The sequence below is a fragment of the Leuresthes tenuis genome, unplaced genomic scaffold, assembly GCF_036924035.1.
Source record: "Leuresthes tenuis unplaced genomic scaffold, fLeuTen1.0.hap1 SCAF_6, whole genome shotgun sequence".
NCBI classification, from domain to species: Eukaryota; Metazoa; Chordata; class Actinopteri; order Atheriniformes; family Atherinopsidae; genus Leuresthes; species Leuresthes tenuis.
In genome coordinates this window covers 671,392-694,576 of record NW_027325360.1, presented here as the reverse complement: position 1 = coordinate 694,576, position 23,185 = coordinate 671,392, and the positions used below count along the sequence as shown (strand labels likewise).

Below are 23,185 nucleotides of genomic sequence, written 5' to 3'. Positions count from 1 at the left end.
CATCAGAAACATCGGGGGTGGAGGAGGGAAACATCGGGGGTGGAGGAGGGAAACATCGGGTGGAGGAGGGAAACATCGGGGGTGGAGGAGGGAAACATCGGGGGTGGAGGAGGGAAACATCGGGGGTGGAGGAGGGAAACATCGGGGGTGGAGGAGGGAAACATCGGGGGTGGAGGAGGGAAACATCAGGGTGGAGGAGGGAAACATCAGAAACATCGGGGGTGGAGGAGGGAAACATCGGGGGTGGAGGAGGGAAACATCGGGTGGAGGAGGGAAACATCGGGGGTGGAGGAGGGAAACATCGGGGGTGGAGGAGGGAAACATCGGGGGTGGAGGAGGGAAACATCGGGGGTGGAGGAGGGAAACATCGGGGGTGGAGGAGGGAAACATCAGGTGGAGGAGGGAAACATCGGGTGGAGGAGGGAAACATCAGAAACATCGGGGGTGGAGGAGGGAAACATCGGGGGTGGAGGAGGGAAACATCGGGGGTGGAGGAGGGAAACATCGGGGGTGGAGGAGGGAAACATCAGGGGTGGAGGAGGGAAACATCGGGGGTGGAGGAGGGAAACATCAGAAACATCGGGGGTGGAGGAGGGAAACATCGGGGGTGGAGGAGGGAAACATCAGAAACATCGGGGGTGGAGGAGGGAAACATCGGGGGTGGAGGAGGGAAACATCGGGGGTGGAGGAGGGAAACATCGGGTGGAGGAGGGAAACATCAGGGTGGTGGGTAAATAAATACTGTTTTACTCTGATCCAATTTTTCTGATTTTCAGATGATGAAACTGGTTTGTAGCTGCGGTTCTGGTTCTGAGCTCAGCAGGTTCTGGTCTGAGCTCAGCAGGTTCTGGTCTGAGCTCAGCAGGTTCTGAGCCCCTTAAAGAGGAAGAGTTCACCTGAACCGCGAAACGGGGGACGGGTCGTTTCCCTGCCGAACCGAACCGAACCGACTGGAGTAGAAAACATCATAACTCACCTTTCAGTTGTTTTGTTGATTCTTCAGACGCGGGAAGCACGAGCAAACGTCACGTGTTTCAGGAATTAAAGGTTAAAATAAAACCAGCTGGAATCTGTCCGAACGGCCGGTTTCTAGGACGCGTTGCTAAGGAACACGTCACCAGCGGGCGGGAATCTGCACTGTTACCTAGCAACGGCTGGCAAACGTAACAGTTTGTTTTTTTATAAATCTTTATTAAAGAATTCAGTGCAGGACAGTGCAGGGAAAACTGATGATAACCGCCAGGGGGCAGTATTCACACAAATACATTAAAGAGTCTTCCTGGCCTTCAGGAAGTGTCTGATACTTTTAATGTTGTTTGACCTCATCACCAAAGGCAGAAAGAACAGTTTTTTATCTCTGTATCAACATTTGTGGATATGCCATTTGGCTAAATCTATAATAAGTTTAATGATATATAAAATAAAATGGACAGTAAGGCTCAGACAGACAGACAGCTGCTGCTGCAGACAGACAGCTGGTGCAGACAGACAGACAGCTGCTGCTGCAGACAGACAGACAGCTGCAGACAGACAGACAGACAGCTGCTGCTGCAGACAGACAGACAGCTGCAGACAGACAGACAGACAGCTGGTGCAGACAGACAGACAGCTGCTGCTGCAGACAGACAGACAGCTGCAGACAGACAGACAGCTGCTGCTGCAGACAGACAGACAGCCGCAGACAGACAGCTGCTGCAGACAGACAGACAGACAGACAGCTGCAGACAGACAGCTGGTGCAGACAGACAGCTGCAGACAGACAGACAGCTGCTGGTGCAGACAGACAGACAGCTGCAGACAGACAGACAGCTGCTGGTGCAGACAGACAGACAGCTGCTGCAGACAGACAGCTGCAGACAGACAGACAGCTGCTGCTGCAGACAGACAGCTGCAGACAGACAGACAGCTGCTGCTGCAGACAGACAGCTGCAGACAGACAGACAGAACTCTTTGGTTTAATCAGCTCAATGTTCAGTTTATTTAAGTTTTGGACATTTTTCAGAAATAAAACTTCACATTGAAGAATTCCATCAAACTGTCTGAAATAAAAAGTTTAAATTCATGTGATGACGGTGCCCCCCCACACATTCAGCTTCAGAACCGGTGGACTTTACATGACCAGCAGAACCTGGCAACCCGTTAGTGTTTACATTCAGAACTCATCTGATTGGTCAAATGTAACTTAAAACATAAAACTCAGCATCTTCCCTCCACCCGCCTCCACCTCTGCGCCGTCAGAACTCGGGCAGCGACTCGTCGTAGTCCATGATGCTGAGCTCGTGCCTCCGCTGCCGGACAGCGAGCGTCAGGTCTGCGGTGGCGCCGGGAGCGGCGTCCCCGGGAGCGGCGTCCCGGCCCACAGGCTCCACCTGTGGACTCCCAGCGAGGAGGGAGGCCTCCTCCGCCTCCTGACCCAGAGGAGGGCTCTCCAGCTGGGCCTCCTCCTCCTCCTTATCCTCCTCCTCCTCCTCCTGGCTCTGATTGGCCGGCCCAAACAGCTCCCGTGCCCGCTGCTCCAGGAAGGACCCGGTCGCCAGGGGCGACTCGATGGGGGAGGAGGAGCAGGCGGGGAGGTGCAGGGGGGAGGAGGAGAGGGTCTCCACGGCGCCGTTTATGATGCCGACAGCAGAAGAAGAGGCGGGGCGGAGGCTGTCGCTGCAGGACCTGAGGAGGAGCGATGACATCACAGCCCTCAGTAAATAACGCGGTTTTGTTCACAGAAAACGGGTCGGAACCGGCGGCTTTACCTGCTGACGTCCTGAGGCGGGCTGCGTGTGTGCGTGTCTCCGGCTGCGTGCGCGTCCAGCTGCACCTGGCTGTACAGGTGGAGCATCTCCGTCTGCAGCGTCTGGGTCACGGCCCTCAGGGCGCCGCAGCGCCCGTCCGAGGCCGACAGCTCCGCCCTGAAACGCACAGAGAGGAGAAACGCTGAGGTGTACGCCGCCGCTGCGGGAGCCTGAACACACCGCGGCGTCCTGCAGGGTTCTGTTCACACCTGGACTCACATCCAGGATCACTTACAGCTCGAGGTCCAACAAACTGAGAGTGAAAGCTCCAGATGTTAACCTTAGAAACTCTGGCAGCTCCAGATGTTAACCTTAGAAACTCTGACAGCTCCAGATGTTAACCTTAGAAACTCTGACAGCTCCAGATGTTAACCTTGGAACTCTGGCAGCTCCAGATGTTAACCTTGGAACTCTGACAGCTCCAGATGTTAACCTTGGAACTCTGACAGCTCCAGATGTTAACCTTGGAACTCTGGCAGCTCCAGATGTTAACCTTGGAACTCTGACAGCTCCAGATGTTAACCTTGGAAACTCTGACAGCTCCAGATGTTAACCTTGGAAACTCTGACAGCTCCAGATGTTAACCTTGGAAACTCTGACCTGCTCTGACAGCTCCAGATGTTAACCTTAGAAACTCTGGCAGCTCCAGATGTTAACCTTGGAAACTCTGGCAGCTCCAGATGTTAACCTTAGAAACTCTGACAGCTCCAGATGTTAACCTTGGAAACTCTGACCTGCTCTGACAGCTCCAGATGTTAACCTTGGAACTCTGGCAGCTCCAGATGTTAACCTTAGAAACTCTGACAGCTCCAGATGTTAACCTTAGAAACTCTGACCTGCTCTGACAGCTCCAGATGTTAACCTTGGAAACTCTGACCTGCTCTGACAGCTCCAGATGTTAACCTTAGAAACTCTGGCAGCTCCAGATGTTAACCTTAGAAACTCTGACAGCTCCAGATGTTAACCTTAGAAACTCTGACCTGCTCTGACAGCTCCAGATGTTAACCTTAGAAACTCTGGCAGCTCCAGATGTTAACCTTAGAAACTCTGACAGCTCCAGATGTTAACCTTAGAAACTCTGACCTGCTCTGACAGCTCCAGATGTTAACCTTGGAAACTCTGACAGCTCCAGATGTTAACCTTGGAAACTCTGACAGCTCCAGATGTTAACCTTGGAAACTCTGGCAGCTCCAGATGTTAACCTTGGAAACTCTGACAGCTCCAGATGTTAACCTTAGAAACTCTGGCAGCTCCAGATGTTAACCTTGGAAACTCTGGCAGCTCCAGATGTTAACCTTGGAAACTCTGGCAGCTCCAGATGTTAACCTTGGAAACTCTGGCAGCTCCAGATGTTAACCTTGGAAACTCTGGCAGCTCCAGATGTTAACCTTGGAAACTCTGGCAGCTCCAGATGTTAACCTTGGAAACTCTGGCAGCTCCAGATGTTAACCTTGGAAACTCTGGCAGCTCCAGATGTTAACCTTGGAAACTCTGACAGCTCCAGATGTTAACCTTGGAAACTCTGACAGCTCCAGATGTTAACCTTGGAAACTCTGACAGCTCCAGATGTTAACCTTGGAAACTCTGGCAGCTCCAGATGTTAACCTTGGAAACTCTGGCAGCTCCAGATGTTAACCTTGGAAACTCTGACAGCTCCAGATGTTAACCTTGGAAACTCTGGCAGCTCCAGATGTTAACCTTGGAAACTCTGACAGCTCCAGATGTTAACCTTGGAAACTCTGGCAGCTCCAGATGTTAACCTTGGAAACTCTGGCAGCTCCAGATGTTAACCTTGGAAACTCTGACAGCTCCAGATGTTAACCTTGGAAACTCTGGCAGCTCCAGATGTTAACCTTGGAAACTCTGACCTGCTCTGACAGCTCCAGATGTTAACCTTGGAAACTCTGGCAGCTCCAGATGTTAACCTTGGAAACTCTGACAGCTCCAGATGTTAACCTTGGAAACTCTGACAGCTCCAGATGTTAACCTTGGAAACTCTGGCAGCTCCAGATGTTAACCTTGGAAACTCTGACAGCTCCAGATGTTAACCTTGGAAACTCTGACAGCTCCAGATGTTAACCTTGGAAACTCTGACAGCTCCAGATGTTAACCATAGAAACTCTGACAGCTCCAGATGTTAACCTTGGAAACTTTGACAGCTCCAGATGTTAACCTTAGAAACTCTGACAGCTCCAGATGTTAACCTTGGAACTCTGACAGCTCCAGATGTTAACCTTGGAAACTCTGACCTGCTCTGGCAGCTCCAGATGTTAACCTTAGAAACTCTGACCTGCTCTGACAGCTCCAGATGTTAACCTTGGAACTCTGGCAGCTCCAGATGTTAACCTTGGAACTCTGGCAGCTCCAGATGTTAACCTTGGAAACTCTGACCTGCTCTGACAGCTCCAGATGTTAACCTTAGAAACTCTGACAGCTCCAGATGTTAACCTTGGAAACTCTGACCTGCTCTGGTTCTTGGTGTCCTCCAGAAGCTTCTTCTGGTCCAGAACCAGCTGCTCCTTCTTGGCCAGCTGGTTCTCCAGCTCTGCTATCCTGTGATTGGCCGCCTCCAGCCTCTGCCTCTGCTGGACGTCGCTGTCCTTCAGCCTCTGGAACTCCTTACCCACAGTGCACTGCAGCATGGACTCCTCCTGAGCAGCACAGGGTTCAGTCTGTAAAGCAGCGTCTGCATGGACCCAGAGGCCCGGTTCTGGTGTGTTTGTGCTCTTACGGTCCAGCTGTGCTGGCCTCCCGCCTCCAGCCGCTCGCTCAGAGCTCTGTTGGCTTCTCTCAGCAGGACGAGCCGCTGGTTCAGGAGGAAGATCTGCTGCTGCAGCTGCTCGCTGCTGCACAGCTGCAAACAGAACCGGACCAGAACCGGCGTCATCTCAGAGTGAAAACCTCATCAACATCTCTACTGTGTACAGTTTCCAAAAAGTTTCATCAGGACAAACCAGAACAATCTGAGACACAACAACTGAACTCATAGTAATCAGATTACTTTCATGGAAACATTCAGGAGTTTCAGACCAGGAGCCGATCACAGCGTCAGATTAACACAAATTTAATGAAAGTCACCACTAAATCAGCCAAACTGCTCTTACCTTGAGTGACAGCTGCGTCAGCTGGTGTTCAGCATTGTAAGCTTTGTTATTGGCTTTCTGAAGCTCCGCCTCCAGATGCCTCAGCCTGCTCTGACCCTCCTGAAGCTCACTCTGAGACAACCAATCACAGCACAGCACCGAGTCAAAGGTCAAAGTTCAACATTACGTGTGTGTGTGTGCATGTGAGCGTGCACGTGCTGCACCTGCAGCCTCTGGCTGACCCTCTGCTCCTCCTCCTGCTGCAGCAGCAGCTGTCGGACGTGTGTGTGTGTGTGTGCATGTGAGCGTGCACGTGCTGCACCTGCAGCCTCTGGCTGACCCTCTGCTCCTCCTCCTGCTGCAGCAGCAGCTGTCGGACGTGTGTGTGTGTGTGTGCGTGTGAGCGTGCACGTGCTGCACCTGCAGCCTCTGGCTGACCCTCTGCTCCTCCTCCTGCTGCAGCAGCAGCTGTCGGACGTGTGTGTGTGCGTGTGTGTGCGTGTGAGCGTGCACGTGCTGCACCTGCAGCCTCTGGCTGACCCTCTGCTCCTCCTCCTGCTGCAGCAGCAGCTGTCGGACGTGTGTGTGTGTGTGTGCGTGTGAGCGTGCACGTGCTGCACCTGCAGCCTCTGGCTGACCCTCTGCTCCTCCTCCTGCTGCAGCAGCAGCTGTCGGACGTGTGTGTGTGTGTGCATGTGAGCGTGCACGTGCTGCACCTGCAGCCTCTGGCTGACCCTCTGCTCCTCCTCCTGCTGCAGCAGCAGCTGTCGGACGTGTGTGTGTGTGTGTGTGTGTGTGCGTGTGAGCGTGCACGTGCTGCACCTGCAGCCTCTGGCTGACCCTCTGCTCCTCCTCCTGCTGCAGCAGCAGCTGTCGGACGTGTGTGTGTGCGTGTGTGTGCATGTGAGCGTGCACGTGCTGCACCTGCAGCCTCTGGCTGACCCTCTGCTCCTCCTCCTGCTGCAGCAGCAGCTGTCGGACGTGTGTGTGTGTGTGTGTGTGTGTGCGTGTGAGCGTGCACGTGCTGCACCTGCAGCCTCTGGCTGACCCTCTGCTCCTCCTCCTGCTGCAGCAGCAGCTGTCGGACGTGTGTGTGTGTGTGTGTGTGCGTGTGAGCGTGCACGTGCTGCACCTGCAGCCTCTGGCTGACCCTCTGCTCCTCCTCCTGCTGCAGCAGCAGCTGTCGGACGTGTGTGTGTGTGTGTGTGTGCGTGTGAGCGTGCACGTGCTGCACCTGCAGCCTCTGGCTGACCCTCTGCTCCTCCTCCTGCTGCAGCAGCAGCTGTCGGACGTGTGTGTGTGTGCATGTGAGCGTGCACGTGCTGCACCTGCAGCCTCTGGCTGACCCTCTGCTCCTCCTCCTGCTGCAGCAGCAGCTGTCGGACGTGTGTGTGTGTGTGTGTGTGTGCGTGTGAGCGTGCACGTGCTGCACCTGCAGCCTCTGGCTGACCCTCTGCTCCTCCTCCTGCTGCAGCAGCAGCTGTCGGACGTGTGTGTGTGTGTGTGCGTGTGAGCGTGCACGTGCTGCACCTGCAGCCTCTGGCTGACCCTCTGCTCCTCCTCCTGCTGCAGCAGCAGCTGTCGGACGTGTGTGTGTGTGTGTGCGTGTGAGCGTGCACGTGCTGCACCTGCAGCCTCTGGCTGACCCTCTGCTCCTCCTCCTGCTGCAGCAGCAGCTGTCGGACGTGTGTGTGTGTGTGTGCATGTGAGCGTGCACGTGCTGCACCTGCAGCCTCTGGCTGACCCTCTGCTCCTCCTCCTGCTGCAGCAGCAGCTGTCGGACGTGTGTGTGTGTGTGTGTGTGTGTGCGTGTGAGCGTGCACGTGCTGCACCTGCAGCCTCTGGCTGACCCTCTGCTCCTCCTCCTGCTGCAGCAGCAGCTGTCAGACGTGTGTGTGTGTGTGTGCATGTGAGCGTGCACGTGCTGCACCTGCAGCCTCTGGCTGACCCTCTGCTCCTCCTCCTGCTGCAGCAGCAGCTGTCGGACGTGTGCGTGCAGCCGGTCGGTCTGAGTCCGGGTGTCCAGCTGCAGTTCAGCGAATCGTCTTTGTTCTTCTTTCAGACTCGCCCTCAGACAGCGAATCTCCTCGTCCTGAACGCCCAGCTGCGCCTTCTGCCACGGCGGGGGGGAAGCAGCCGACACAACATTAACAAAGCAAAGAAAAGTAACCGTGGAAAAGAAAAGAAAAGTGGGCGGAGCCATCATTTCTAGGACATAGATCTGAATGTTACCATGGCAACATTGTGCTCCTCCAGCACAGTGGTGTTGATGACTCGGCGCAGCAGGCGGCGGTTTCTGATGGCGTGCTGCTGCCGCTTAAAGCGCTCGTACTCAAGCTGACTGTGAACCAGCAGCAGCTGACTCCTCAGAGACTGAAGCTCCTCCCCCTGGGCGGAGCCTGACGCACACACAAAGATACAACTGAAAGACGTGCACTGATCCGTCCTGCAGCTCCATCTATATCTGATCAATTTCCTTCATTAAATGTCTTTCAGCTTTAAAACAGCCACATCTAACTGCATTCATGACCTGTTAATGCAGGACAAAGAGTTAGTTACACTGGTTAGTTTAACCAATTAGGAAAACTCCATCCGTGACCCAGAGTCCTGATCAGCCTCATTCCTTTAAAGTGTCCTGATCAACAGTTCTGCAGCTTTCTGAAACCTTTAAAGTGTCCTGATCAATAGTTCTGCAGCTTTCTGAAACCTTTAAAGTGTCCTGATCAACAGTTCTGCAGCTTTCTGTAACCTTTAAAGTGTCCTGATCAATAGTTCTACAGCTTTCTGAAACCTTTAAAGTGTCCTGATCAACAGTTCTGCAGCTTTCTGTAACCTTTAAAGTGTCCTGATCAATAGTTCTACAGCTTTCTGTAACCTTTAAAGTGTCCTGATCAATAGTTCTGCAGCTTTCTGTAACCTTTAAAGTGTCCTGATCAACAGTTCTGCAGCTTTCTGTAACCTTTAAAGTGTCCTGATCAATAGTTCTGCAGCTTTCTGTAACCTTTAAAGTGTCCTGATCAATAGTTCTGCAGCTTTCTGTAACCTTTAAAGTGTCCTGATCAACAGTTCTGCAGCTTTCTGTAACCTTTAAAGTGTCCTGATCAACAGTTCTGCAGCTTTCTGTAACCTTTAAAGTGTCCTGATCAACAGTTCTGCAGCTTTCTGAAACCTTTAAAGTGTCCTGATCAATAGTTCTGCAGCTTTCTGAAACCTTTAAAGTGTCCTGATCAATAGTTCTGCAGCTTTCTGAAACCTTTAAAGTGTCCTGATCAATAGTTCTGCAGCTTTCTGAAACCTTTAAAGTGTCCTGATCAATAGTTCTGCAGCTTTCTGAAACCTTTAAAGTGTCCTGATCAATAGTTCTGCAGCTTTCTGAAACCTTTAAAGTGTCCTGATCAATAGTTCTGCAGCTTTCTGAAACCTTTAAAGTGTCCTGATCAACAGTTCTGCAGCTTTCTGTAACCTTTAAAGTGTCCTGATCAATAGTTCTGCAGCTTTCTGAAACCTTTAAAGTGTCCTGATCAACAGTTCTGCAGCTTTCTGAAACCTTTAAAGTGTCCTGATCAACAGTTCTGCAGCTTTCTGAAACCTTTAAAGTGTCCTGATCAACAGTTCTGCAGCTTTCTGTAACCTTTAAAGTGTCCTGATCAACAGTTCTGCAGCTTTCTGAAACCTTTAAAGTGTCCTGATCAACAGTTCTGCAGCTTTCTGTAACCTTTAAAGTGTCCTGATCAATAGTTCTGCAGCTTTCTGAAACCTTTAAAGTGTCCTGATCAACAGTTCTGCAGCTTTCTGAACCCTTTAAAGTGTCCTGATCAATAGTTCTGCAGCTTTCTGAAACCTTTAAAGTGTCCTGATCAACAGTTCTGCAGCTTTCTGAAACCTTTAAAGTGTCCTGATCAACAGTTCTGCAGCTTTCTGTAACCTTTAAAGTGTCCTGATCAATAGTTCTGCAGCTTTCTGTAACCTTTAAAGTGTCCTGATCAATAGTTCTGCAGCTTTCTGAAACCTTTAAAGTGTCCTGATCAACAGTTCTGCAGCTTTCTGTAACCTTTAAAGTGTCCTGATCAACAGTTCTGCAGCTTTCTGAAACCTTTAAAGTGTCCTGATCAATAGTTCTGCAGCTTTCTGAAACCTTTAAAGTGTCCTGATCAACAGTTCTGCAGCTTTCTGAACCCTTTAAAGTGTCCTGATCAATAGTTCTGCAGCTTTCTGAAACCTTTAAAGTGTCCTGATCAACAGTTCTGCAGCTTTCTGAAACCTTTAAAGTGTCCTGATCAACAGTTCTGCAGCTTTCTGAAACCTTTAAAGTGTCCTGATCAATAGTTCTGCAGCTTTCTGAACCCTTTAAAGTGTCCTGATCAACAGTTCTGCAGCTTTCTGTAACCTTTAAAGTGTCCTGATCAACAGTTCTGCAGCTTTCTGTAACCTTTAAAGTGTCCTGATCAATAGTTCTGCAGCTTTCTGTAACCTTTAAAGTGTCCTGATCAACAGTTCTGCAGCTTTCTGAAACCTTTAAAGTGTCCTGATCAATAGTTCTGCAGCTTTCTGTAACCTTTAAAGTGTCCTGATCAACAGTTCTGCAGCTTTCTGTAACCTTTAAAGTGTCCTGATCAACAGTTCTGCAGCTTTCTGAAACCTTTAAAGTGTCCTGATCAACAGTTCTGCAGCTTTCTGTAACCTTTAAAGTGTCCTGATCAATAGTTCTGCAGCTTTCTGAAACCTTTAAAGTGTCCTGATCAATAGTTCTGCAGCTTTCTGAAGCCTTTAAAGGTTTACAGCTCAGAGATTCACTTTAAAGCTGCTGAGAACTGAACAAACTCTGTTTCTGCCTCAGATTCTGGGTTTATGTTCATGTTTGAACGTGTTTTAGTGAATCTCTGCAGCTGCTTCCTGTTTTTATGGAAATGAGTAAAGAAATGAGGCTGATCAGGACCGTTGAACTGTTAAATGCAGCAGTTCAGTCAAACAGGCGTGTTAGGGTCCAAAGTCTTCTTAAGAACATATTAATCCATGAATTTATGTCATACTGCCATCTGGTGGCTTCACAGCGGGAGGAAAATGGTTCTGGAGCACATTCAGAACCAGGGAGCCAAACAGGGTTGGACCAAAGGACCTTTTACACACTCTAATCTACCAGAACTGGGCCAATCTGGACTAAAGTAGAGCTAAGGTTGGGTTTCATGTCAGGGTCATCAGTGCGTTAGTTTCAGGTACCTTTGCTTCTCATGCTCTGCTGTTTACCTCCAAAGTGACTCCGATCCACCAACTTATTTCCTGCAGAAAACCTGTGGAGCAGCACAGAGACGATGTTAGCCGACGTTCCTCCCGCCGCCGCTGACGGCGACCCGAGAGGCACATGGACAGGAACTCAGTGTCTGTGTTCCATAATGTTATAAAAACTCCGTTTGGGCTAAAAGTGCTGAGTCAGAGATACTCTGGACTGATGAAAGGTCGTTAAAATCCTGTCAAAAACCCAGAAGAAGTTCAGAAATGCTGTTTATACGTTGAGCTGAAGTGTGCTGCTCTGAGCTCATCCTCCACTTCACCTCCGAGTTCAAGTTCAGTCCTTATTTTAAATCTCTTGGATCAGACAGTCCCGCCGCTGCTCTGGTTCTGGATTCTAAACATGAAGGTCACAAAAGACTAGTTGGTCTGGCCCAGCAAGGAGTTGCTGCTACTGTAGCTGGTTCTACGTTAGGCTCTGGATCCGAACCAGGACTGGAAACACTTTGAAGGAAAGCCTGCCTAGAAGAAGCCTAGAAGAAGCCTAGATGAAGCCTAAAAGAAGCCTAAAAGAAGCCTAGAAGAAGCCTAAAAGAAGCCTAAAAGAAGCCTAAAAGAAGCCTAAAAGAAGCCTAGAAGAAGCCTAGAAGAAGCCTAGAAGAAGCCTAGAAGAAGCCTAGAAGAAGCCTAGAAGAAGCCTAGAAGAAGCCTAGAAGAAGCCTAGAAGAAGCCTAAAAGAAGCCTAGAAGAAGCCTAGAAGAAGCCTAGAAGAAGCCTAGAAGAAGCCTAAAAGAAGCCTAGAAGAAGCCTAGAAGAAGCCTAGAAGAAGCCTAGAAGAAGCCTAGAAGAAGCCTAGAAGAAGCCTAGAAGAAGCCTAGAAGAAGCCTAAAAGAAGCCTAGAAGAAGCCTAGAAGAAGCCTAAAAGAAGCTTAAAAGAAGCCTAGAAGAAGCCTAGAAGAAGCCTAGAAGAAGCCTAGAAGAAGCTTAAAAGAAGCCTAGAAGAAGCCTAGAAGAAGCCTAGAAGAAGCCTAGAAGAAGCCTAGAAGAAGCCTAGAAGAAGCCTAAAAGAAGCCTAAAAGAAGCCTAAAAGAAGCCTAGAAGAAGCCTAGAAGAAGCCTAGAAGAAGCCTAGAAGAAGCCTAAAAGAAGCTTAAAAGAAGCCTAGAAGAAGCCTAGAAGAAGCCTAGAAGAAGCCTAGAAGAAGCCTAGAAGAAGCCTAGAAGAAGCCTAGAAGAAGCCTAAAAGAAGCCTAAAAGAAGCCTAGAAGAAGCCTAGAAGAAGCCTAGAAGAAGCCTAGAAGAAGCCTAAAAGAAGCCTAGAAGAAGCCTAGAAGAAGCCTAGAAGAAGCCTAAAAGAAGCCTAAAAGAAGCCTAGAAGAAGCCTAAAAGAAGCCTAAAAGAAGCCTAAAAGAAGCCTAAAAGAAGCCTAAAAGAAGCCTAGAAGAAGCCTAGAAGAAGCCTAGAAGAAGCCTAGAAGAAGCCTAGAAGAAGCCTAGAAGAAGCCTAAAAGAAGCCTAAAAGAAGCTTAAAAGAAGCCTAAAAGAAGCCTAAAAGAAGCCTAAAAGAAGCCTAAAAGAAGCCTAGATGAAGCCTAGATGAAGCCTAAAAGAAGCCTAGAAGAAGCCTAAAAGAAGCCTAAAAGAAGCCTAAAAGAAGCCTAAAAGAAGCCTAAAAGAAGCCTAGATGAAGCCTAGATGAAGCCTAGATGAAGCCTAAAAGAAGCCTAGAAGAAGCCTAAAAGAAGCCTAAAAGAAGCCTAAAAGAAGCCTAAAAGAAGCCTAGAAGAAGCCTAGAAGAAGCCTAGAAGAAGCCTAGAAGAAGCCTAGAAGAAGCCTAGAAGAAGCCTAGAAGAAGCCCTGTTTGGTCTCCTTCTCTCTGGTAAATAGTTTTCATTGCAAACATTTCTTATCCGGTTGCTAATCGATGGAATCATAATAATTGAGGGACTCATCCTAAAAGCCGAGGGGTTTCCCTGCGTTCAGCCCCCCCGCAGGGCGGCGGTTCCTGCGGTCTCACCTCCCGCTGAGGCACTCGTGGGCGTCGTGTCCGTGGACGATCATCTGGTCCAAAGCCTTCAGAGGAGAGACGCAGGCCTGCTCGTCCTCCGCCTCCTCCTCTCCCGCCGCTCTCTGCAGCGCCTCCTGCAGGACAGAAGCAGCCGGTGACCCGTCTGACCTGCAGTTTAAGCCCCTCCCCCAGCTCAGCCCGCTTACCTGAGTCTTCTTCCCAATGAACAGGGTGGCGGCGCGGGGCAGAGCGAGTTCGAACAGGGGCTCGTACGGAGGGGCGGGGCCTCCATCAGGTCTGTGGGAGGGCGGGTGAGGGGGGGTGGAGCCTCCATCAGGTCTGTGGGAGGGCGGGTGAGGGGGGGTGGAGAAGGGAAACATGGAGCAGGTCGGAGAAGATGAATCATCACGACTGGGGGTGGAGGTGAGGAGGGGCGGCAGAGAAGAGGTGGGGGGCGGAGGCGGGGCCTCCTCCGGTTTAACATCTGCAGACAACAGAAAACAGTGACCAGCTGAACGCTGTGACATCACCGAGGTCAGTCAGCTGAACGCTGCGACGTCACCGAGGTCAGTCAGCTGAACGCTGTGACATCACCGAGGTCAGTCAGCTGAACGCGGTGACGTCACGAGGTCAGTCAGCTGAACGCTGTGACATCACGAGGTCAGTCAGCTGAACGCTGTGACGTCACCGAGGTCAGTCAGCTGAACGCTGTGACGTCACCGAGGTCAGTCAGCTGAACGCGGTGACATCACGAGGTCAGTCAGCTGAACGCTGTGACGTCACCGAGGTCAGTCAGCTGAACGCTGTGACATCACAGAGGTCAGTCAGCTGAACGCTGTGACATCACCGAGGTCAGTCAGCTGACCTGCTCACCTGCTCCACTGTTGATGACCCTCTCCTGAGCTGTGATTGGCTGCGTCACCTGTGAGGAGCGACAGGGAGACACCTCCAGGTGAAGAGGCGCGATGTGATCATTCACCTGTGGACCCGACCTCACCTGACTGTCCTCAGTGGGCGGAGCTACAGGGACGGAGGCTGGCGTGGGACTCTGCCCACCTGCAGACACACAAGATGTTACACTGATGATGGCAAGGATCCACAAACACACCTGAGCACTGAAGTCGCCTCACCTGAGATGGAGGTACACCTGCTCAGCAGGGGGGCGGGGTCTTTATCAGCAAGTTCAGGAGGGGGCGTTGACATCCCGCACTGGGAGGAGGGGCTCCATGTGACATCATCAACCTGCACACAGAGACAGCTGGTTGGGTGGAGGAAGAACTACAGACAGGTGGTGTTACCTGTGTGACAGACAGACAGGTGGTGCTACCTGTGTGACAGACAGGTGGTGTCACCTGTGTGACAGACAGACAGGTGGTGTCACCCGTGTGACAGACAGACAGGTGGTGTCACCTGTGTGACAGACAGGTGGTGTCACCTGTGTGACAGACAGACAGGTGGTGTCACCCGTGTGACAGACAGACAGGTGGTGTCACCTGTGTGACAGACAGGTGGTGTCACCTGTGTGACAGACAGGTGGTGTTACCCGTGTGACAGACAGACAGGTGGTGTCACCCGTGTGACAGACAGACAGGTGGTGTCACCTGTGTGACAGACAGACAGGTGGTGTCACCCGTGTGACAGACAGACAGGTGGTGTCACCCGTGTGACAGACAGACAGGTGGTGTCACCCGTGTGACAGACAGACAGGTGGTGTCACCCGTGTGACAGACAGACAGGTGGTGTCACCCGTGTGACAGACAGACAGGTGGTGTCACCCGTGTGACAGACAGGTGGTGTCACCTGTGTGACAGACAGGTGGTGTCACCTGTGTGACAGACAGACAGGTGGTGTCACCTGTGTGACAGACAGACAGGTGGTGTCACCTGTGTGACAGACAGACAGGTGGTGTCACCCGTGTGACAGACAGACAGGTGGTGTCACCCGTGTGACAGACAGACAGACAGGTGGTTTTACCTGTGTGACAGACAGACAGGTGGTGTCACCTGTGTGACAGACAGACAGGTGGTGTCACCTGTGTGACAGACAGACAGGTGGTGTCACCCGTGTGACAGACAGACAGACAGGTGGTTTTACCTGTGTGACAGACAGACAGGTGGTGTCACCTGTGTGACAGACAGACAGGTGGTGTCACCTGCGTGACAGTCAGACAGGTGGTGTCACCTGTGTGACAGACAGACAGGTGGTGTCACTTGTGTGACAGACAGACAGGTGGTGTCACCCGTGTGACAGACAGACAGGTGGTGTCACCTGTGTGACAGACAGACAGGTGGTGTCACCCGTGTGACAGACAGACAGGTGGTGTCACCCGTGTGACAGACAGACAGGTGGTGTCACCCGTGTGACAGACAGACAGGTGGTGTCACCCGTGTGACAGACAGACAGGTGGTGTCACCCGTGTGACAGACAGACAGGTGGTGTCACCCGTGTGACAGACAGGTGGTGTCACCTGTGTGACAGACAGACAGGTGGTGTCACCTGTGTGACAGACAGACAGGTGGTGTCACCCGTGTGACAGACAGACAGGTGGTGTCACCCGTGTGACAGACAGACAGGTGGTGTCACCCGTGTGACAGACAGACAGACAGGTGGTGTCACCTGTGTGACAGACAGACAGGTGGTGTCACCCGTGTGACAGACAGACAGGTGGTGTCACCCGTGTGACAGACAGACAGGTGGTGTCACCCGTGTGACAGACAGACAGACAGGTGGTTTTACCTGTGTGACAGACAGACAGGTGGTGTCACCCGTGTGACAGACAGACAGGTGGTGTCACCCGTGTGACAGACAGACAGGTGGTGTCACCCGTGTGACAGACAGACAGGTGGTGTCACCTGTGTGACAGACAGACAGGTGGTGTCACCTGTGTGACAGACAGACAGGTGGTGTCACCTGTGTGACAGTCAGACAGGTGGTGTCACCTGTGTGACAGACAGACAGGTGGTGTCACCTGTGTGACAGACAGACAGGTGGTGTCACCTGTGTGACAGTCAGACAGGTGGTGTCACCTGTGTGACAGACAGACAGGTGGTGTCACCCGTGTGACAGACAGACAGGTGGTGTCACCCGTGTGACAGACAGACAGGTGGTGTCACCTGTGTGACAGACAGGTGGTGTCACCTGTGTGACAGACAGACAGGTGGTGTCACCTGTGTGACAGACAGACAGGTGGTGTCACCTGTGTGACAGACAGACAGGTGGTGTCACCCGTGTGACAGACAGACAGGTGGTGTCACCTGTGTGACAGACAGACAGGTGGTGTTACCCGTGTGACAGACAGACAGGTGGTGTCACCCGTGTGACAGACAGACAGGTGGTGTCACCCGTGTGACAGACAGACAGGTGGTGTCACCTGTGTGACAGACAGGTGGTGTCACCCGTGTGACAGACAGACAGGTGGTGTCACCCGTGTGACAGACAGACAGGTGGTGTCACCCGTGTGACAGACAGACAGACAGGTGGTTTTACCTGTGTGACAGACAGACAGGTGGTGTCACCTGTGTGACAGACAGACAGGTGGTGTCACCTGTGTGACAGACAGACAGGTGGTGTCACCCGTGTGACAGACAGACAGACAGGTGGTTTTACCTGTGTGACAGACAGACAGGTGGTGTCACCTGTGTGACAGACAGACAGGTGGTGTCACCTGCGTGACAGTCAGACAGGTGGTGTTACCTGTGTGACAGACAGACAGGTGGTGTCACCTGTGTGACAGACAGACAGGTGGTGTCACCCGTGTGACAGACAGACAGACAGGTGGTTTTACCTGTGTGACAGACAGACAGGTGGTGTCACCCGTGTGACAGACAGACAGGTGGTGTCACCCGTGTGACAGACAGACAGGTGGTGTCACCCGTGTGACAGACAGACAGGTGGTGTCACCTGTGTGACAGACAGACAGGTGGTGTCACCTGTGTGACAGTCAGACAGGTGGTGTCACCTGTGTGACAGACAGACAGGTGGTGTCACCTGTGTGACAGACAGACAGGTGGTGTCACCTGTGTGACAGTCAGACAGGTGGTGTCACCTGTGTGACAGTCAGACAGGTGGTGTCACCTGTGTGACAGACAGACAGGTGGTGTCACCTGTGTGACAGACAGACAGGTGGTGTCACCCGTGTGACAGACAGACAGACAGGTGGTTTTACCTGTGTGACAGACAGGTGGTGTTACCTGCGTGCAGGTGGTGCTCAGCTGAAGTTGACGTCTGGACCCTGAGGGACAGGTGGAGCTTCCTGTCAGCAGACAGAAACACCTTCAGGTAAACTACACCTGTCTCACTGTTATTCGTTTACTTTAAGAACAACAAACGTTTCATTCATTTTCATTTCAGTTGAGGAGAACATCATTAATACTCTAAGAGAAACTAACTGATAAACTCCATCCAGCTGGATGTATCTGACTCCTCTTGCTGTGACTGACCTGAGCCTCCAGCCAGATCTGTGATGTGAGGCGAGGAGGTGAGATCCAGCTGGGGAAGGGCGGAGGACACTGACGGAGGTCTGGGTGAGGTGGAGGAAGAGGAGTAAATATCGTCCTCACAGGAAGACTCCAGAGGATCCAGGGACAGTCGGGAGCACTCGATCACGATGTCGTGGACTTCATAACGCCTCCACCTGAGAGAAAGATGGTGCTGATCTGCATCAAGCTGCTCTGTCTGTCCCCACAGAAAGGTGTTCCTCAGGGGTCGATACTGGGTTCACTATCATTTACATCAGCTCTGAACTGGACTTCAACGGAAACAGGAGGTTACAGAGCTTTCTGAAGAACTCATAGTTCACGGTGCCCCCACAAAGCCACCGGTCTGTACCGGTCTTTACCGGTCTCTGCTGGCCTATACTGGTCTGATTATTCTGCTTTGGTGCGTAACTCATCCCACAGAAGAGAAAGATATCAAACATGTGGCTCAATCCTCACGGGTTATCCATTAAAGATTAAACACATCACTATTGCAGCACTGAGAATCCGTTTCTTATTAGGTTTTCCTTACGTTTTTTGGACTTAAACTTGTTCCGCATACTTCAAGCTGATTCAGCAATTTATGCATCAAACTTCCAGCTCGTTCTGGAGATTTATGCAAAGTTTTGGTTTTTAACTTTTACACTAAAATATTAAACTTTTCCCGTCATTAGAATGAATGTAAAACCTTTAAAATTCTTGAAAAACTTCCTCGCCTTTGAAACCGAACTACTTCAGCGTAGTTTCAGCTAGAGACACCATTCTAACTTTAAATGATTCACAAGACATTCAGCTAATACTGAATGATGCAGCTTTTTCAAATAATTCAGCCAACTTTGAAATATCACAGCTTAAAATGTCATTTTTTGGGTGATGTCTGAGTTTAAAATGAGACAGAATGTTCATGCAGGCAGAGGACAGAAAGATTCTTCAGAAAAAAAGGTTTTAACCCGTCACTGTGTCCACAATCTTAAACACAGACATAATTCTACCATCACAACAGGAAAATGTGTCTTCTTTCAGCCAATGTGTTTACCAAAGAGCTGAGAAAGCTCCTGAAACAGGGATACATCCGGTCCTGGAGGCCCGCTGACCTGCAGGTTTTAGATGTTCCCTGCTTCAACACCTCTGACTCAGATGCCTCATCAGCTGGTTTGTGCAGAATTTAAAAACCTTATGAAGAGATCCATTTAATTCATGGTTCTGCTCTGGTTCTTCATGGTTCTGAGTCTACCTGGACTCACCTGGACGGGTCGAGCTCATAGTCCTGAGTCCCTGTGACCAGTTCTGGGTGAACCCGCACATGTTCCAACATGGGCTGAAAGACAGAAAGTGGAGACAGACGGGAGTCAGAACCGACTGTCGTCCTGCAGCTGATTAACGGACGACTTTTTCAGGTGTACCAGGAACACCTGCGCTCATGGTCGTCCAACCAGCCAACCACATGCCAGCTTTAGGTCACATGACAGTTAATTCAGAGCCGTCCTCAGTCACAGATCTGACTCTAAAGAAGTCCTGGATCAGACAGGCCTGTCACATGGTTCTGGTTCTGACCTTCCACCGGGTCACAGGGAAGGTGGTCTTTGCACATCAGTGGGCTCATGGGGAACTTTTGGGCCAGGTGGCTGGTGGAGAACTGAAATGTTTATCCTTTTTAAATTGATTCATTAAGTAAACTGTGTTGTTTTATACCAACTGTAAATAAAGTGCTGTTAAAAATCTAAATCTTCTTCTTCAGTGTTTGTTTTTTAGGTTTAAAAGATCTAAAGGGAGGGCTGAGGACAGAGATGTCTGTACCAGTCTCTATTGGCCTATACTGGTCTGTACCAGTCTCTATTGGCCTATACTGGCCTATACTGGTCTGTACCGGTCTCTATTGGCCTATACTGGTCTCTACTGGCCTATACTGGTCTCTACTGGCCTATACTGGTCTCTACTGGCCTATACTGGCCTATACTGGTCTGTACTGGCCTCTGCTGGTCTCTGCTGGCCTGTACTGGTCTGTACTGACCTTCACCACCTCCTGGAAGGTGTCGAGGTTCTCCTTCATGCTGTAGTGCAGCCTCAGGTAGGAGATGAAGTTGCAGGGGAACATCCCGTAGAGACGATGGAACAGCGAGTACACACCTGCGTGGAGGTGGACCAGGTAAACCAAGGGCACATGACCTGCGGGAGGCGAGGAGCGGCCGGTCAGAACTAAAGTTACCGACTGATCATGTGGTCCAGAACAACAGAAATGTTGGTTAACGCCACCTGCTGTGCACCTTACCGGGGTTTTTGTAGCTCCAGGACGCCAGGCGGCCGAATACATCGAAGAAGTCGTAGATGTGTTGCTTCCCTGCCTGAGGGATCATGGGTAACAGCGTGATGAGGACCAGGACTCCCGTGATCAGAACCACCACATCGCTGTCTGCCTGAAAAACACAGAAGTGTGACACATACTCAGCCCTCATCGTCTCACGGACAGATCGAATCTATTGATCCATAGATAACGGATTGATATGGTGTCTCATGGATCAGGGACGCCATCATCAGAAACCTGCAGCAGCACAGCTGACAGTCTGCGATTCAAAGAAGCAAAGAAAGCGTCCACCGTGTGAGGAGGCGTCTGAGAGCAGGTGTTCGTACCTTCAGGCAGCGCAAAACGGCGGGCAGCAGCGGCGAGTGACTGATGTGATGAACCCAGGGAGGCTGCTTCCTGATCAGGTGACCCAGCAGGGTGACGGCAGCCAGTCTGGTTCCAGGTCTGCTCAGAGACTCGTTCAGCTTCTCCAGCAGGGCCTGAGGGGTCGACATGTTTCAGAACCACAGACACCTGAACACCTGAACACCTGCACACCTAAACACCTGCACACCTGAACACCTGAACACCTGCACACCTGAACACCTGAACACCTGCACACCTGAACACCTGCACACCTGAACACCTGAACACCTGCACACCTGAACACCTGCACACCTGAACACCTGCACACCTGAACACCTGAACACCTGCACACCTGCACACCTGCACACCTGAACACCTGCACACCTGAACACCTGCACACCTGAACACCTGAACACCTGCACACCTGCACACCTGCACACCTGAACACCTGAACACCTGCACACCTGAACACCTGCACACCTGAACACCTGCACACCTGAACACCTGAACACCTGCACACCTGCACACCTGCACACCTGCACACCTGCACACCTGAACACCTGCACACCTGAACACCTGCACACCTGCACACCTGCACACCTGCACACCTGAACACCTGCCGGAGGACGCGCTGCTCACCTTGTGATGAGGCTCCCTGATGGAGGAGAGGAGGAGCACCACCTGAGAGGAGGAGGAGTCCAGGTAATAATCCACCAGAGAGGAGAGAACGGCGCCTCCTCTGTCTGTCGGGAGAACCACAGGTCAGAGAGAGAGAGACAGGTGGACTCACAGAGAGAGACAGGTGGACAGAGAGACAGGTGGACAGAGAGACAGGTGGACACAGACAGGTGGACAGAGAGAGACGGGTGGACAGAGAGAGACGGGTGGACAGAGAGAGACGGGTGGACAGAGAGAGACAGGTGGACAGAGAGAGACAGGTGGACAGAGAGAGACAGGTGGACAGAGAGAGACAGGTGGACTCACACAGACAGGTGGACACAGAGACAGGTGGACTCACACAGACAGGTGGACAGAGAGAGACAGGTGGACTCAGAGAGAGACAGGTGGACTCAGAGAGAGACAGGTGGACTCAGAGAGAGACAGGTGGACACAGAGAGAGACAGGTGGACACAGAGACAGGTGGACAGAGAGAGACAGGTGGACAGAGAGAGACAGGTGGACAGAGAGAGACAGGTGGACAGAGAGAGACAGGTGGACAGAGAGAGACAGGTGGACTCACACAGACAGGTGGACACAGAGACAGGTGGACTCACACAGACAGGTGGACAGAGAGAGACAGGTGGACTCAGAGAGAGACAGGTGGACTCAGAGAGAGACAGGTGGACTCAGAGAGAGACAGGTGGACACAGAGAGAGACAGGTGGACACAGAGACAGGTGGACAGAGAGAGACAGGTGGACAGAGAGAGACAGGTGGACAGAGAGAGACAGGTGGACAGAGAGAGACAGGTGGACTCACACAGACAGGTGGACACAGAGACAGGTGGACTCACACAGAGAGACAGGTGGACAGAGAGAGACAGGTGGACTCACACAGAGAGACAGGTGGACACAGAGACAGGTGGACTCACACAGAGAGACAGGTGGACAGAGAGAGACAGGTGGACACAGAGACAGGTGGACACAGAGACAGGTGGACTCACACAGAGAGACAGGTGGACAGAGAGAGACAGGTGGACTCACACAGACAGGTGGACACAGAGACAGGTGGACTCACAGAGAGACAGGTGGACACAGAGAGAGACAGGTGGACACAGAGAGAGACAGGTGGACACAGAGAGAGACAGGTGGACACAGAGACAGGTGGACACACAGACAGGTGGACAGAGAGACAGGTGGACACACAGACAGGTGGACACACAGACAGGTGGACACACAGAGAGACAGGTGGACAGAGAGACAGGTGGACACACAGACAGGTGGACAGAGAGAGACAGGTGGACAGAGAGACAGGTGGACTCACAGAGAGACAGGTGGACACACAGACAGGTGGACAGAGAGACAGGTGGACTCACAGACAGGTGGACAGGGAGACAGGTGGACAGGGAGACAGGTGGACACACAGAAAGGTGGACAGAGAGACAGGTGGACACACAGACAGGTGAACAGAGAGACAGGTGGACTCACACAGAGAGACAGGTGGACACACACAGAGACAGGTGGACAGAGAGACAGGTGAACAGAGAGACAGGTGGACAGAGAGACAGGTGGACAGAGAGACAGGTGGACAGAGAGACAGGTGGACAGAGAGAGACAGGTGGACTCACACAGACAGGTGGACACAGAGACAGGTGGACTCACAGAGACAGGTGGACACAGAGACAGGTGGACTCACAGAGACAGGTGGACACAGAGACAGGTGGACTCACAGACAGGTGGACAGAGAGACAGGTGAACAGAGAGACAGGTGGACAGAGAGACAGGTGGACTCACACAGAGAGACAGGTGGACAGAGAGAGACAGGTGGACTCAGAGACAGGTGGACACAGAGACAGGTGGACTCACAGAGAGACAGGTGGACACAGAGACAGGTGGACTCACAGAGAGACAGGTGGACACAGAGACAGGTGGACTCACACAGAGAGACAGGTGGACAGAGAGAGACAGGTGGACAGAGAGAGACAGGTGGACTCACACAGACAGGTGGACACAGAGACAGGTGGACTCACAGAGACAGGTGGACACAGAGACATGTGGACTCACAGAGAGAGACAGGTGGACAGAGAGAGACAGGTGGACACAGAGACAGGTGGACTCACAGAGAGAGACAGGTGGACTCACACAGACAGGTGGACACACAGAGAGACAGGTGGACTCACAGAGAGACAGGTGGACTCACAGACAGGTGGACACAGAGACAGGTGGACACACAGAGAGACAGGTGGACAGAGAGACAGGTGGACAGAGAGACAGGTGGACAGAGAGACAGGTGGACTCACAGACA

The 23,185-nt window shown here is 51.8% G+C and overlaps 1 protein-coding gene across 1 annotated transcript in view; it reads right to left on the bottom strand.

Annotated features, from left to right (window-relative positions):
* Positions 1-1,953: 1,953 nt before the first annotated feature.
* tsc1a (TSC complex subunit 1a) overlaps positions 1,954-23,185 on the bottom strand; it is a 26,071-nt gene continuing 4,839 nt past the window's right edge. Inside the window, exons 3-21 of the mRNA XM_072387108.1 lie at positions 20,862-20,965; positions 20,204-20,356; positions 19,845-19,989; positions 19,587-19,741; positions 18,820-18,893; positions 17,540-17,733; positions 17,291-17,352; positions 14,231-14,342; positions 13,974-14,156; positions 13,307-13,584; positions 13,110-13,234; positions 11,087-11,157; positions 8,102-8,268; positions 7,800-7,982; positions 5,891-6,001; positions 5,518-5,640; positions 5,250-5,437; positions 2,748-2,903; positions 1,954-2,664 (exon numbers count right to left, since the gene is read on the bottom strand). Of these exons, the coding sequence (XP_072243209.1) occupies positions 2,235-2,664; positions 2,748-2,903; positions 5,250-5,437; positions 5,518-5,640; positions 5,891-6,001; positions 7,800-7,982; positions 8,102-8,268; positions 11,087-11,157; positions 13,110-13,234; positions 13,307-13,584; positions 13,974-14,156; positions 14,231-14,342; positions 17,291-17,352; positions 17,540-17,733; positions 18,820-18,893; positions 19,587-19,741; positions 19,845-19,989; positions 20,204-20,356; positions 20,862-20,965 (3,014 nt within the window). The 3' untranslated portion in view covers positions 1,954-2,234. The remainder of the gene's footprint in view (positions 2,665-2,747; positions 2,904-5,249; positions 5,438-5,517; positions 5,641-5,890; positions 6,002-7,799; positions 7,983-8,101; positions 8,269-11,086; positions 11,158-13,109; positions 13,235-13,306; positions 13,585-13,973; positions 14,157-14,230; positions 14,343-17,290; positions 17,353-17,539; positions 17,734-18,819; positions 18,894-19,586; positions 19,742-19,844; positions 19,990-20,203; positions 20,357-20,861; positions 20,966-23,185) is intronic.